The following is a 15,219-nucleotide window of genomic DNA, read 5'->3' on the forward strand; positions in this document are numbered from 1 at the left end:
CTAAAAGTCCAACAATGTACAGTAAATCATTCCCTTGTGTTGGTGCAAAACAAAAATGGAGATATTTTAAAAGGGAAGTGATACAGAATTATAAAACTTTTTGGTCCAGCAATCAATCTACAGTAAAATAAATGAATTAATTGAAATGCAGATAAATATAAATTAATGTTAGAACCTGTTTCTTCAAAGTATATTGCACAAATAGACCCTTATACTTTGTTTTGTTGATAAACCTTAAAATACCAGACCTATAGTAGAAAGGGTTCAAATTCCATTTACTATTTCCAAAGCAATTAATACTTATCTTAAAATGACCCTGTGATAAGATTAAGGTGAAAAAATTATCCCTCTTCTAAAATGCCTTTTAAACAAGCAAAATTACAAAAATATTCAGCTATATTATGTGCAGAATGTTTGCTTCTTATTAGGGAAGTGATTTCATACTCTATTTAGACCCAGTAAAGGTGATCTTATCTATATTCTGAAATAAGTATTGATAACCATTTTACTAACAATTTAATAAATATTTAATAGCACCCACTGATGGCAAAGCACTATTCTATCCCCGGGGAGACAAAGTTTTGATAAAGCATGATCCCTGCCATCAAGGCTGTTAAATTAAAGGTAGAGGGATAAGATAATAAAAATAACACATAAAATTACCTGATAAGGACATTAAGAACTTGTAAAATAAATGATAAATGATTTTTCAAATAGGAGAACTCAGAAGATATTTTCCAGGAGGAGATAGTATTTGAATTAGATTTTTAAAGATAAATAGGAATATAGAAAAGGGAGAAACAGAGAGAGAGGGCATCCTGGGCATAGGGGATCATGGAAACTGCCATTCTTTAATTAGTTAAGGCTTGTACCTAGGATATTCACTATGTATAGCCCAGTCAGTTACCATCTCTTCCCCTCTTTCCATTCAACAGCCACTATCCCGATTGAGCCTTCCTCACCAGTCTATTGTAATAAGATCCTAATTGGTTTAGCCAGTTTCTCTTCTATATACTCCATCTTCAAATATCTGATTATATCATTTCCTGCTTTAGAAGTTTCAGTACCTTTCTTTTGCCTTAGGACTCTTCTCTGTGACATTTAAAGTTCTTTACAGCCTGACTTCAGCTAATCTCTCTAGGCTCTTTTCACATTCTTTACTCTCTCCATCTCTTATTATTATGGCCAAATTAACCTATTTACTGTTGCTCATACTCTATATTGCTGCATGAACTTTCCATCTTTCCTGGAATGTTTTTTCCTTATCTCCACCTCTTGGAATTCCTATTCCTGTCATCTCCTATAAGAGACCCTAAGTTGTTTTTCTCCCATAGCAATCATTCATAAAGCAACACTGCTCTATTTTTATTTTATACAAGCTTTATATTTTATCTGTGTACTTGTTGTTTCTTTTCCCTTCCTAAAGTAGAACTTCTTTGAGAGCAGAGATTGTTTAATTTTTACCTTTGTATCTCTACTGTCTAGCACAGTGACTAGCACATAATTGACTTTTAATAAATGTCTATTGAATTATTGATTTGAGCTTAGAAATACATATTCATGTTAGTAGTTGGTGTCCAATATGTAAATGTAACCAACCGTGTCAGTGAGAATGATACTACATGGCAGTTTTCTGGGACATTCAAACCTATAGTAGTAATCATATTATGTTTTGAAATGAAGTCCTATTGATAGGCAAATCCATGTCTGAATAATTACATGGTGAGGTTTAGGAAGTGATCCTAAAGTAACTCCTACCTTTTTCTTTACATACTTTATATTTGAATATTAGGCTATGTACTGATTTAATTTGGTGAATTTTATCTGATTTGTAGAAATTCTCCATTTTGTCATCCTCTGCAATTGATGTTGATGCATAAACTTTAATGCTTACCTTTCTGTGAGTTACTGTTTCCATCACTGGGGAAAACATTCAAGTTAATGAGATCACAGAACCATTTGAATATTTTGAATTTATTGAGTCTGCAGGAGAGAAGGAATAGAGAATAAACAATAATAATAAACCGGTAGTGGATGAGCTTTACATGCCTAATGCCTTTTCTCAACAACATAAAGCAGTTATTTTTATCTGCCTTTATAATTGTCCTTTGAACATTGACCTAGAAACTTTCTACCTGAACTTCATTAGAAACATAAGAATAGTGAGGCTATGATGAGGATAATGGGGAAGAAGAGAAAAGAAACTGTAGCAAAGACTGAGGCTCAAAAATTGCCCTTGATATACATATGTGATATGTAACCATGACAACCAGTTAACCTCTCAGTTGCTGATCTGCTTTGATGGTAGAAGTTCCTACACAAAAAAATTCTCCACAATGAAGTAACAGGTCTAGAACAAAACCAATAAACACTCTACAAAAATTTATTAAGCCTTTGTTCAAGGCACTAAGGATACAAGTATACAGATCAAAATAATCCCTCTTTTCAAGGAGAAACCATTCTAAGGAGGGAAACAAGTATGTACGTGTATTAAGTAAAGGATAGGAACTAGACCTATGATTTAACTGAGACATGGAATTTTCAAAAAAGGGAAACTCCCTCTACTCATGCAGGCTGGCACCTTCTTTGCAATTTATAGACTTAAATAGTTGTCTTGCTTCCTGAGAAATTAATTGAAAAGCCAGTTATAAAAACAATATTTCACATATAATGCTTGAAAATTTTCAAAGTATTTTCTTGAAAACCATCATTATCTAAATTTTACAGATGGGGAGTCAAAAATTTAAAGAAATTAAGTAACTTGTCCAGGGACACACAGGTAGTCAATGTTGTAGGGAACTGGACCCAAGATCTTACTTGACTCTGGTGTCCCTAGTTCTAAACAGAATTTTCTATTAGAATTAAATATCTGATGACATCTATGTGAAAATTTTAGGATAATTTAGCCTGAAGTACCACTGATATTTCATACAAATAATTTGGGCACGACTATTACATTATATTTCTCTCTTCTCCATTTCATGACATACCTTCTTTTCATAGTCATCCAGTAGAAAAACATTGTTTTCAAGGTGGTAAATATTCTTGCTATCATTGCTCAATTGGGAAAAGTGGAATTAAAAATATTCAACTTAGGGGCAGCTAGGTGGTGCAATGGATAGTGCACAGGCCCTGAAGTCAGGAGGACCTGAATTCAAATTTGGCCTCAGACACATAATGATTATCTAGCTATGTGACCTTGGGCAAGTCACTTAACCCCACTGCCTAGCAAGAAAAAAAACAAGAAAAATATTCAATTCAATATTCAATCAAGTTATCTATAGAGGAAATGTATAATCCCAAACTCCCTCCTACCTATCCCCTGTGCCCCCCTCCCCTGAAAGTTTATGTGAGGTTTTATTTGGTTTAGATTGAGCTGAATGTTATTAACTTTACAGCATTCTTCAAGTGCTTCTTTGGTAATGATGTTTCTTGAGTCTCCTTTTATAGAACTGGAAATTTTCATTTTGAGTAATAGAGAAAAGGAACTCTGATATACGTTTAGTTTCCAAAACTAACCAAAAAATTTATTTCTTTGTTTAAGACAAAGTCCTATAGTTAATACACATATATTTGCCTATCAATACACACACACACACACACACACACACACACACACACACACACATGTGCACACATATAAACAGGCATATATAGATTTTTTTTTAAACAAGCATACATACTTGATAGACTGTTTTCCTGACCTGAACTGAAATACTACCTTGTGATCAGGGACAAGTCACTATTAATTTTCTCACTGCCTAAATCTAAAACTATAAATCACAGAGGAGATATTGAACTGCAACTGTGGAAGGGATTTTCATTTTGGGAGTTTTCTGTACTGATGAAATCATGGTTTTAGGCCCAAAGAAAGTATGTATATAATCTTCCAATCCACTTGGATGGAAGTGATTTTTAGTTCCAAAGTCAATGTCAAAAAGCATAATTAAGTCTGAAAGGCTACAAATCTGAAATGGCTGGTGTTGAACTGTGGGTTCTTTGGTCAAAGTTCAGCTTAATTTAAGTTCAGAGGCTACAGTTAGGAATTATGTAGATTTTTTTTCCTACCTGTTATGTGTTCTTTCATTCATTTAATACATCTTTACTGAAGACCACTAGCTATATGACATTTGCTGTGTGTATGGGGGAAATAAAAAACTGAGCCTTTTCCCTCTTGGAAATTACAGTTGAAGGAGAAGTGTAATAGTATTTGAAAGGGCCTCAAGAAATATACAAAAAAAGGCTTTGAGAGTTCTGAGGAGGTAGAGATCGTTATTGTCTGAAAGACTGGGGTAAAAAGAGGCATGAGCCTTCTTTCTTTCAAGGCCCAGGTCAGATGCTATCACCTCCATGAAATCTTAACTAATGGCCCTTTTCCTTTGCCCCAGATTTATCATAATACTTTCCTGTACCTCTCCTTTTCACTTATCTCACTCTCCCAAAAGATTAGTGACTTGCCTGTTCCTATTTTAATGACATCACTTTTCTTTATTATTTATCTGTGTCCTCACATCTTCTCCCCCCCCCAATTAGATATTTCTAATTTCCCTATAATTGTAGAAGACAACACCATCTTTCCAGTCCCTCAGAGTACCAGACTTGGAGTCTTCCTGGATTCCTTACTATCTCTTATTCCCACATATTTGATATGTTGCCAGGGCCTGTTGATTCCACCTTTGTATTGTCTCTCCAATATTCCTCCTCTTCTCTGACACTGCCACCATACTAACACATGCCTTGACATTCTTATGGGTCATCTTGCTTCAACTCTCTCCCAACTCAAGTCTATGCTTCGCTCAGTCACTAAAGTGATTTTCCTAAAGTTCCATCCAGCAGTCACTTCCTACTTAAAAAATACCATTGGTTCCTATAATCTTGAGTCAAAAATAAAATCTGTTTGGCATCCAAAGCCCTTCATAACCTATCACCTTCTTTATCTTTCTAGTCTTCTTATGCCTTATACTCCCTTTAGTACTCTTTGATTCAGTAATACTGATCTCCCTCTGCTGTACCAGCTTTACACTCCATCTCTCAGCTCCAGACATTTTATCTGGTTGTTCTCCATGCCCGGATTATACTCCTTTCTCATCTCTGCCAACTGGTTTACCTGACTTTCTTCAAGTTCCAACTAAAATCTTCTCCAGGAAGCCTTTCCCAACTCCTCCTTATTCTGATGCCTTCTTTCTTTTAATTTTGTTATGTGATGTGTACATTTGTATATTTGTTGTCTCTCTAATTAGACTGTGAACTCCTTGAAGGTAGGAACTGTCCTCTTTTTGTATCTCCAGTGCTTAACATAGTACCTGGAAAGTACTAGTTCCCTAATGAATGAATATTTATTGATTAATTATAAACATTTTAAGATTAGAGCCTGTCTTTTAATTTTCAGTGCCTAGATCTTTGTCTTTCACATAATGGGTACATAAAGATTAATTGAATGAAATATGATTCATTTAGGGCATCTAACTATGTTGAATAGGTCCATTAAAAGTTTGTTGTTTAATCTCGGTGACGCTTGTTACTTTTATTCTTCTCAATTAGCTTTCTTTCTCATTCCCTGAAAAGGCCTCCTACATTATCCTTCCTTTTTTGGGGGGGGGGAGGGCTTTTTGCAAGGCAGTGGAGTTAAGTGACTTGCCCAAGGTCACACAGTTAAGCCAGTATTAAGTGTCTAAGGCTAAATTTGAACTCAGAGTCCTCCTGACTTCAGGGCTGTGCTCTTTCCCTATGCCATCTAGCTGCCCCTTGTACATCCTGTCTTGCATACTGTTCTCTCTTGGCTTTTAGAACATAACTCTCTTCTGATTCTTCTGCCTTTGTGGCAGCTCCTTTTGAATTAGATCATCATTCATGCCCCTAGCCTGTGCCTCTCAGGTCTTTGTTCTGAGTTTTTTCTCTTTATACTTGCTCTGTGATCACACCAGCTGCCATAAATGCAGAGATCATATCTATGCAGATGACTCCCAAACAGATGACTTCCCAATCTCTCTCCTGAGTTTCAGTCCTGCATTGTCTGCTGCTTGATGAACCTTTTTTTATTTGTGATGTCCTATTAGGCTTCTTATATTCAACATGCCCAAATTTGAAATCATTATTGTAATTCACTTTCACCCAAATTTCTCTGTTGAGGGCATTGCCATCATTAAAAATGTGTCCATGTCTTAGTTTTGATTGTATGAATCATTACTTTGAATACCTTAAGCTTTTTTAAATCATCATTAATTGAACAGAATGCCAACAATTTAATAATCAAGGCATGCGCTAGTATGGTGGCAGTGTTAAATATTTGAACACATTCTATTTTATAATATTGAAATATTATATTTTTCCTTTTTTGACCTAGAATTTTACCAAGTTTGCTTTCATTATCAATCAATCAACAGATTCTTCAGACTTTTTTGGATCTCTCTTCAGACTGAATATTAAATATAAACTTAAATATCTAAGATAAATTTGAAAATGAGTTTAATTGAAGTGTTTTAAGAGCCTGCTTAGGATAAATTTAAAATGCAGAGAAAGATTTTAATGAAATTAAAATTGATTTATCAAGTACTGATGCCTACTGTGCACTATTGATTGTTTAGGTGCTAGGTATACAGAGACAGAGAGTAACAGAGACAAAATTCCTTAATTAGCATAGTTAAGTAAACAGATTCTCATATTGGCCATGTCCAAATATGTGTGTGTTTCATTCTGCAAATTAGTTCATCAAGGACTCAGAATCATGATTGATCATTAAATTGATCAGAGCTAAGTCTTTAGAAATTGTTAGCCATCATGGTATTGTTTGTAGTGTAGAAATAATCTCCTAATTGTGCTTACTTCGTAAATTTCTAACCAGATTCCTTTGAAGCCATCTTTATTATCATTACTTATAGCAAAATAATGTTTTAGAACATTTATATGCCTTAATTTGATCAATCGAATTCCTAATTGATGCATAACACATTAGTTTTCAGTTCTTTGCTAATATAAAAAGAACGAATACAAATATTTTTATACATATAGGATCTTTTATTCTTTTTTCTCTTTGAGATATACATATATATATATTTTTTTTTTCTTATAGTTGTATTTTCTGGGTCAAAATTTTGCATAGTTTAGTAACTTTTTGGATATAGTTTCAAATTTCTTTTCAGAAATAAATAACAATGTAACAAGTGCCTCACAAGTAAATGCAGCTATTCCAATCTTTCTGGCAAACTTTGAATATTCTGAAGAGTGTAAGGTAGAATCTCAGAGTTGCTCTAATTTGAATTTATTGGATTATTATATGCTAATTTGGAGCATTTTTTCATATGGCTTTAGAGTGTTTGAATTTCTATTGAAAACTGCCTATCTCCTTGGACCATTTATCACTTTGTAAATGAGACCTTTATCAGAGAGAAAGATTTCTACAAAGATTTGATAGATTTGTAGATTTGCTACAAAGATTTCTCTCACTTAACTTTTTCTTCTAATCTTTGTTTCATTAGGTGTTTGTGCAAAAACTTTTAAGTTTTATTTCCCTCCATCTTATTTTGTCTTAATTTTTCCTCTTTTTGCTTCCTGTTTCATTCCTTCTTTATAGAGAACAAAAGTATGCTCAATAGCAGTGCTCTATACTTGATGCAGACAACTCCCACTCTCCTGTCCTTCTCTTCCCTTCACACTGGCCCCCAATCATAATTATCCTTTTTTCCTTTCCTTTTAAACTCTTCTTCCTTATCTGTCCCCCTCATGACTTAGGGTTTGTTTTGCTTATAACTAATGTCTCTTTAAATTTATCCTTCTTTCTCATTCCCCCATTTTTCCTGTTTCTTGTGTCTCTGTTTCTCATTATATATGTGTATATATGTTTTACCCTCCTTTGACTAGTTGATTTGAAAATGAGGTTCAAGTGACACTTTTCCCCCCCTCCTCATTTATATAGACTTCTTGTCTTTCTTAGTTATGTGTGATAACATTCTCCTACCCTTTTAGTCTTTCTTCTTCCTTAGTGCATCTTTTTTAATAAAAATCATTTCCCAAAGCAGCTTGGTGGCTCAGTGAATGGAGCACCGGCCCGGGAGTCAGGAGTACCTGAGCTCAAATCCGACCTCAGACACTTAACAATTACCTAGCTGTGTGGTCTTGGGCAAGCCACTTAACTCCATTTGCCTTGCAAAAACTAAAAAAAAAAAAGTTATACTATCATTTTAAACACTTTTTCTAAAAATCTTATATCATTTCTTCTGAAAATTCTAATTGATCTTACAGGTAACTTGTTTTTTTCTTTGAGACTTTGCTTATTTGAAGTTATTCTCATCATCTGTGTTTGTATCTTGAACTTCATAATAGTTCTTTATTTTTTATTCTTTACTCATTCTTCCAATTATTTGTGCTGGACACCTCGGCATTGTTGACCTAGCATGGAACTCTGGAGTCTGAAATTGTGATCCTATCCTTCATCAGCTTTGCTCTATAGGTCTAGCTTAGAGCTCTTAACTCTGAGTCTTCACTATAAATCTATAATTTTGGCCCCTCTGGGAGATGCTTTGTTGCTTATAGTGGCCAGGACCAAGTCACTGATCAGTTGTGAACATTCCATTCCACTTCTGTTACACATTTCCTGCCCTAATATTATTGCTATGATCTAGAGCTGGAAAGATGATTCACTATAGGTTCTCCTTTAATTTCCTAATCATTTTTTGCCCTGGATGGCTTAAATCATTGTTGGAACAATGAGTTGAGGGGGCAGGGAGCATGACTTGATTTCTTACTAAGATATGTTTTAAAATGAAAACATCAGAATTATAAATCATTAGATTTTTTTTTTTACATTTTCTTCCTAGATCATAGATCATAGATTGGTGGTGCAATGTGTGCAGGACTCAGAATTCATAAGACCTGAATTCAAATCTTGTTTTAGGTACTTATGTGCTGTGTGGCCCTGGAAAAGTTAATCACTGTCTACCTCAGTTTCCTCAACTGTAAAATAGGAATAATAATAGTTCTTGGATTATTTTGAGGATAAAATGAGAAAATACTCATTAGATTTGTTGAAAACTTTAAAGTGGTATATAAATGCTATCTACTACTGCTGCTACTGCTACTGCTATTATTGCTACTTATTCACGTACTCTTGTTATTGTTATTCAGTTGTGCCCACCTCTTCATGACCCTGTATGAGGGTTTTCTTGGCAAAAATACTGGAATGATTTGCCATTTCCTTCTATAGTGGATTAAGACAGAGGTTAAATAACTTGCTCAGGTTCATACAGCTAGTGAATATCTGAAACTGAATTTGAATTCAAGTCTTCCTGAATCCAACAAGTCACCCAGCTGTCTCAGTATAATACTCTTACATAGCCTTTACTAATAAGATTTTTTTAAGCAGCAGAAATAAAAAGAAAAACTTTCTAAAAACCAAGGTGTCCAGTTATTTGTGATATTCTGAGTCTATAGCCATACCAATTATATTAGGGTATTGGTGATTTTAGTTCCACATTGGGTTTTGTATTTTAATGTTTTGGTTTGTATTTTTCAAAACTTCTGTTTCATATGCATGCTTTTTTTTAAGTAGGTCTCAAATTTATGTAACCCCCCCCAAAAAAAAATTCGTTGTCATCTTATGAAGATTTTCAGAATTTTTTATATTATGATATTGTATTATTGAATGACTATTAGATATAGAATCAGGAGACCTGAATTGGAATTTCAGCTATGCTACTTACTTGCTTTATGAATTTGGGCAAGTCAACTTTATCTTGGTGGGCCTCTGTTTTCTCATCTATAACCTGAGGAAATTGTACTAGAATGGTACCTGAGGTTCTTTCCTGCTGTAAATCTCTGAGCTTATGATCTATATTTTAGAGCTAATGTGCTTTGTTTATAGCTCTCCTATATCTGTTTACATCCCCCTATCACCACTTTCATCATTCATAGTCAGTTAACATACTTTATACAGTGGTTTTACAATCTTGCCTATTTGGGTTCTAGACTTTTAGAAGTACTATTTAGAAGCAGTCACATTGACAGCAGCAAAAAATTTTAATTCCCACCCAGACCAAAAAGGAGAGTGAAAAGATATAAATAGTTATCACAGAAACAGAAAATATAATGTCTGAGGCATAACCAGTAGACCTGAGAAGGCTATTACCACACATAATTGTTATACATCTAAATGACCCTGAGTCAACAAACTGTATTAAATTATGTGTATTATCCAACATTTAAGAAGGTAAAGTATGTAGTACAACATAGAAACATTGCCATCCAAAATAGTTTTGGTTCCTAAAAGGAGTAAACCAATTGGTTTTTGGAAAACAGTTATAATAGAATGCCTTCTAAGAGTTTCAGATAGCCAGTATTTTGTTGTATTAATGAGATACATTCAAGTTTGAGAACTTAACTTTGAAGGATTATCAAGAGCTATTCCCATATTTGGGGTTGTTTACTTTGTCTTATCGGAAACTAGGGTAAACTATGCTAAAGATTTTGTATGGCTCTTGTCTATACATGGAAAATATTTTTGCCTTTTGAGCAAAATAGTTTTAATGGTATAATTTTCATGTAACAAAATCACTTCCTCGTATTCCAATCTTATGTTCTTTCACTTCTTTGGAGAGACTCACCACCATGAATTTAAGATCTTCTATTCTATTAAACTGTATAGTTGATAAATTCTGTCAGTTATAATCTTAATTTCTCCTTTGAACCATTTTGGAATATCCTGCTGACATTCCATTCTTTCTTGGGAAACCATAGAATTCACTTTTATCAGTTATTGGGTCAGTTTCTTTTGCTTTTTGCTTTTTATTCAAGAAGTTTTAATCTTTTAGATCTATCATAACTTCTTTTCTTATTTTAACTAAAGCAAAATATTACCATTTAAACTATATTTTCTTTTGCTTTCCTAGTTACTGTAAACATGTGACTACCTATGAAGAATCAAATTTTTCCTTGAGCTACCAGTTTGTACTAAATTTTTTTTCCTTCTTACTGAGGATAAAGGCTTCACTTCTTCATGAAGAGGTAAGCTTAATTGAAAAGAGACTTTTTTATAAAAAATATGAGAAAAAAAATAAAGCCTCCAAATTAAAAAAAAAATGAAGATCTTAAAAAGATAAAAGTGGCAATGATTTTCATAAATTTGCTTCTACATATCTTTACAGTATTTTTGCAACAGAACTCTTACTTCATTACTTCAAAAGATTTGTTGTTTCAGTGTGCATACTCAATCCATCACTACATTTGACAAGTTTTACATTTCATGAGTTGCTGTAAATCAGAGAAGTAAATCCTGGTACTCAGCATTCTTGTGAAAAAACCTCTTCAAACAGAATGATCCTTAGAGCTGCTGCCAAGTGCATCCCTTGAAGTCTTGGCAGCTTGATATTACCTTCCAGAGCTGGTATTCTGCTGTCAGAGAATTCAGAGTTGTCACCACCACAGAAAGACACATCAAGAAGGACTTAATGGAAATAACATTGTTATAAAGTCTTTAATGTTAAAATTTTTAGCAAATTATTGAGCAATAGCAAAGTATTCGTGATATTGTTTTTATTTACCTATGAAGCCAAATTAAGATTGTCTTACCTTTGTTTTTTCTCTGAGTGCTTAGTTTGAGACCTTAATAAATATTTGTTGAATGAAATTAAAACAACAGTGGGGGAATTTATTGGTTAAAGTGACTTGTAACTTAATCATATGTTGACCTAAAGTAAAAAAAGATTTTAAAATCCATTTAAATATGTGTATGTATTCATATGTATATTTATGTGTGTTACATAATATACACTCACATTAATCCACATAGGCAGCTTTAGTGATTGGATAGAGGCCATCTTTGAAGTCAGAAAAACCTGATTTAAAGTTCCATTTCTGACACATTTTAGTTATGTGCAGTTACTTAACCTCTTAATATTTGTAGAACTAAGACCCTGAGTTGCAGAGCAAAAAGGATGGTCTGCAGTGGTGAATTTCCTCTATGAGAATAAGTCATCTTTAAAATAGCATAATTGTTTGCATTATCCTCCATTAGTCTGCAGGACTAAGAGAGAACAGGGACCATGTTTTTTGCCCTAATTTTGTATCAACAGAGCTTTGCCCTATGCCTGACACATAGGAAGTACATTATAAATAGTTGTTGACTGATTGACAGTGCTCACAGAGTTACATTATTGAAATAGTTGTACTGTATTAAAAACCATGTCTGATTTGAACTGTTTATAAATGTTTTTCCAGAAACAAGTGCCACAAAAGTTATTAAATATTATGTCTGAAATTTGTATTCATTTTAAGGCAAGACTAAAGTTGTTTAGTGAAGTATTAAAATGGAAAACCTTCATTTAAATCTAGGTATTATAAAATAATACGAAGTATCATGTGAAGTATATGAAACTGACTTGTATAGTCTTTGCATTTGTGGAGCTCTAGTCCAAAGTAGGAATCTTAAAAATGTGAAATAAATATGGTGTATCTTGAATCAGTTTTGATAGCCACATTACTTTCACTATGAACTGGAGAAGAAATATAATTGGAAGAGAAGAGAATAAAGAAAAACTTTGAAGATGTTTTTTGAATCCAATTGAACTAATTTGAACCTGTTTATAAGCTTGGTAAAGAAATATCAGGAACACAATATTGACTTTCAAATAATTGTTACTTTTTACATCTGAAAAAGACATTGATTGATTTTTTTAGCAGTAGGCCAGTGATTTCTCTTGACCATAAAAAAAGGTGCCAAATGACTGCCCTATCTTCCAGAGTGCTTTTCTACAAATACTTTCTCAGCTTTCCTTTGATAAAGCATTACAAGTTGAAATGAAATGCTTTAGAGAGCTAGAAGCTCTCAGATTCTGTTTCTGAGAGAACTAACCCTTGTAATGAGATGACTTTCATGTTTTGTTCATCTTTTAGTCTTTTTATTGTGATTTATTCAAATGTTATGTTAATTTTGATAGCTTGGGACCTATCTACTTATCAGTTATTTCTAATTCATATTGATAAAAAGAAATTTCAAGTAGTTCCAATTTTTTTAAACCAGTACCTTCTATACTTGATTTTATTATCTAAATATAGGCTCCAATTATTTGAGCAGTTGGCAATTCCTTAGTATGCAAATTCTATGCCTTATTATTTGAACATAAAAGATAAAGGTATGCAGATGATTTTGATTGCAAAAACTAAAGCAATATCAATTCATAATATAAAACGTTTGCATAAAAATAATCTAGCAAAACTTAACATCTAAAATTTATGAGGAATGCATACAAATAAGACTTATTAATAGCCATTGTACAAAAGAGGAAACACATAGATGTTTTTAAAATGTCAAATTGAATCATTAAAAAATCTTCAGGGGTGGCTAGGTTGTGCAGTAGATAGAGCAGCAGCCCTGGAGTCAGGAGTACCTGGGTTCAAATCCGGCCTCAGACACTTAATAATTACCTAGCTGTGTGGTCTTGGGCAAGCCACTTAGCCCCATTTGCCTTGCAAAAACCTTAAAAAAAAGATAAAAAAAATCTTCAACCTTAGTAAACATAAATTAAAAAATCTTTTGAGATACTACTTCATCTTTGATCACATTGGCATAAATAGCTAAAAATGACAAAGCTCAGTAGTAGATGATTCATAGAAAAACAGATATGCCCATACATTGCCAGAATATTTAGTTTGTGGAGGGCAATAAAAGTTACACAACAAAAGTAAGAAGTTTTCATATTTTCACTCAATAATCTCATTGCTAGTAGTAGATCGTCGGATAGCAAATATACAGTTCATCATCCGTTTCATATTAGAAACCCCTCCAGCTTTGAATAGGACCTGCAGTCCTTATATTCAATTTACATAATTTTGCAGAACTTCAAGTCACCTCTACCCCAGGATGAGGCATCAGGGAAAGACTTAAGCGGATGTAATAGAAATATATATAATTATAATTACTTTAATGCCTGACCAACATATCGTTTCTGTCCTTCAAAGAGTGTTGGTGAAGATCATGGGAAGATGGCAGTATAATAGGATCTAGAAAAGCCCAGCTACCCAGAAAACTCAAGTAAAGTTCTAAAAGTACCCCAGAAAGAAAACTAGTAGATGACTACATCAAAAGACTATTATAATCCTGTGGAAAATAAGCCATAACATGTAAAAGTATCCAGACCACACACCAGAAGACAATGTCAGAGCAGTACTCTGAAAAAAGCCTGGAAAGTTTCAGGCACAACAGGAGACCAGACCATAGGAGCACTGGATTCAGGGTGACCCCAGAGACCAGTAGGAGATGGAACAGCTTAGAACAGTGCCCATCATGTGGATCCAACAGCAGCAAGAAACAGGATCAGACCAGATCCAGACAAACCTACCCCTTACTCATCTAAGCAGCCCATTCAAAATGCCTGTCTAGAATCCAAGTAGTTTGATGCTGAAGCACAGTGGGAGGGAGACAAGGATAGACCGTTCCTACAGAAAGTAGACTCTTTTTAGCCACTGCACTTAGGTGCAAGCAGGACTTACCTATGCCATCTGGAAGGATGGAAGTACAGTTTGACCTAAGCACAAACTCACAGTCCGGAAACAGAAACCAACCAAAAGGAAATTCTTTGGACTGTGTTACCCAATGGTTAAACCTAGTAGAAGTGAACTAATTCCACAAATCCACATAGAGGTTTTGAAAAAATAATTTCCTAACCACAAGGATTTCAAAAGTACCAAGAAGAAATTAAATGAGCCATAAAATAGAATGTCTAGAGGAGAATGGCAAAGAGAATTAATAACTTGGCATATATGGTGATAAACCTTAACTCCAAAAAGTTAGGAGGGTTGGTCCAAACAAATCAGTGACTCCATGATATTATAAGAAATAATAAAATCAAATCAAAGATAAAAAGAGAATATGAGATAATAGGAAATAAATCAAGGATAAATAAAAATTCTCTGTCTCCAAAAAAACAACTTTCAAACTGGCCAAGTCTCTTAGAATCAGAAGACAAAGAATACACTTCACTTCTAAAAGAAATTCCAAAATGAATTCTCCCAAGAATGTCAAAGTCAAAATACAAAGCTTCCATTTCTTTTTTTTTTTTTTTTTGGCAAGGCAAACAGGGTTAAGTGGCTTGCCCAAGGCCACACAGCTAGGTAATTATTAAGTGTCTGAGACCGGATTTGAACCCAGGTACTCCTGACTCCAGGGCTGGTGCTTTATCCACTATGCCACCTAGCCGCCCCCAAAGCTTCCATTTCAAAGGAAAAAAATAC

At 33.9% G+C, this 15,219-nt stretch overlaps 1 protein-coding gene across 5 annotated transcripts in view; it reads left to right on the forward strand.

The window, feature by feature from the left end:
* TAF1B (TATA-box binding protein associated factor, RNA polymerase I subunit B) overlaps positions 1 to 15,219 on the forward strand; it is a 111,945-nt gene that overhangs the window by 88,378 nt on the left and 8,348 nt on the right. The window contains exons 15-16 of one of the 5 annotated variants that reach the window (XM_074209644.1): positions 10,881 to 10,995; positions 11,136 to 15,089. In XM_074209644.1, coding sequence (XP_074065745.1) covers positions 10,881 to 10,995; positions 11,136 to 11,237 — 217 coding nt within the window. In that variant the 3' untranslated portion in view covers positions 11,238 to 15,089. Of the gene's footprint in view, positions 1 to 10,880; positions 15,100 to 15,219 lie in introns of those variants that run through there. The other 4 variants (XM_074209646.1, XM_074209648.1, XM_074209647.1 and 1 more) reach the window with 4 other exon arrangements.

This window comes from Macrotis lagotis, chromosome 1 (genome assembly GCF_037893015.1).
Source record: "Macrotis lagotis isolate mMagLag1 chromosome 1, bilby.v1.9.chrom.fasta, whole genome shotgun sequence".
In the NCBI taxonomy this organism is placed as follows: Eukaryota; Metazoa; Chordata; class Mammalia; order Peramelemorphia; family Peramelidae; genus Macrotis; species Macrotis lagotis.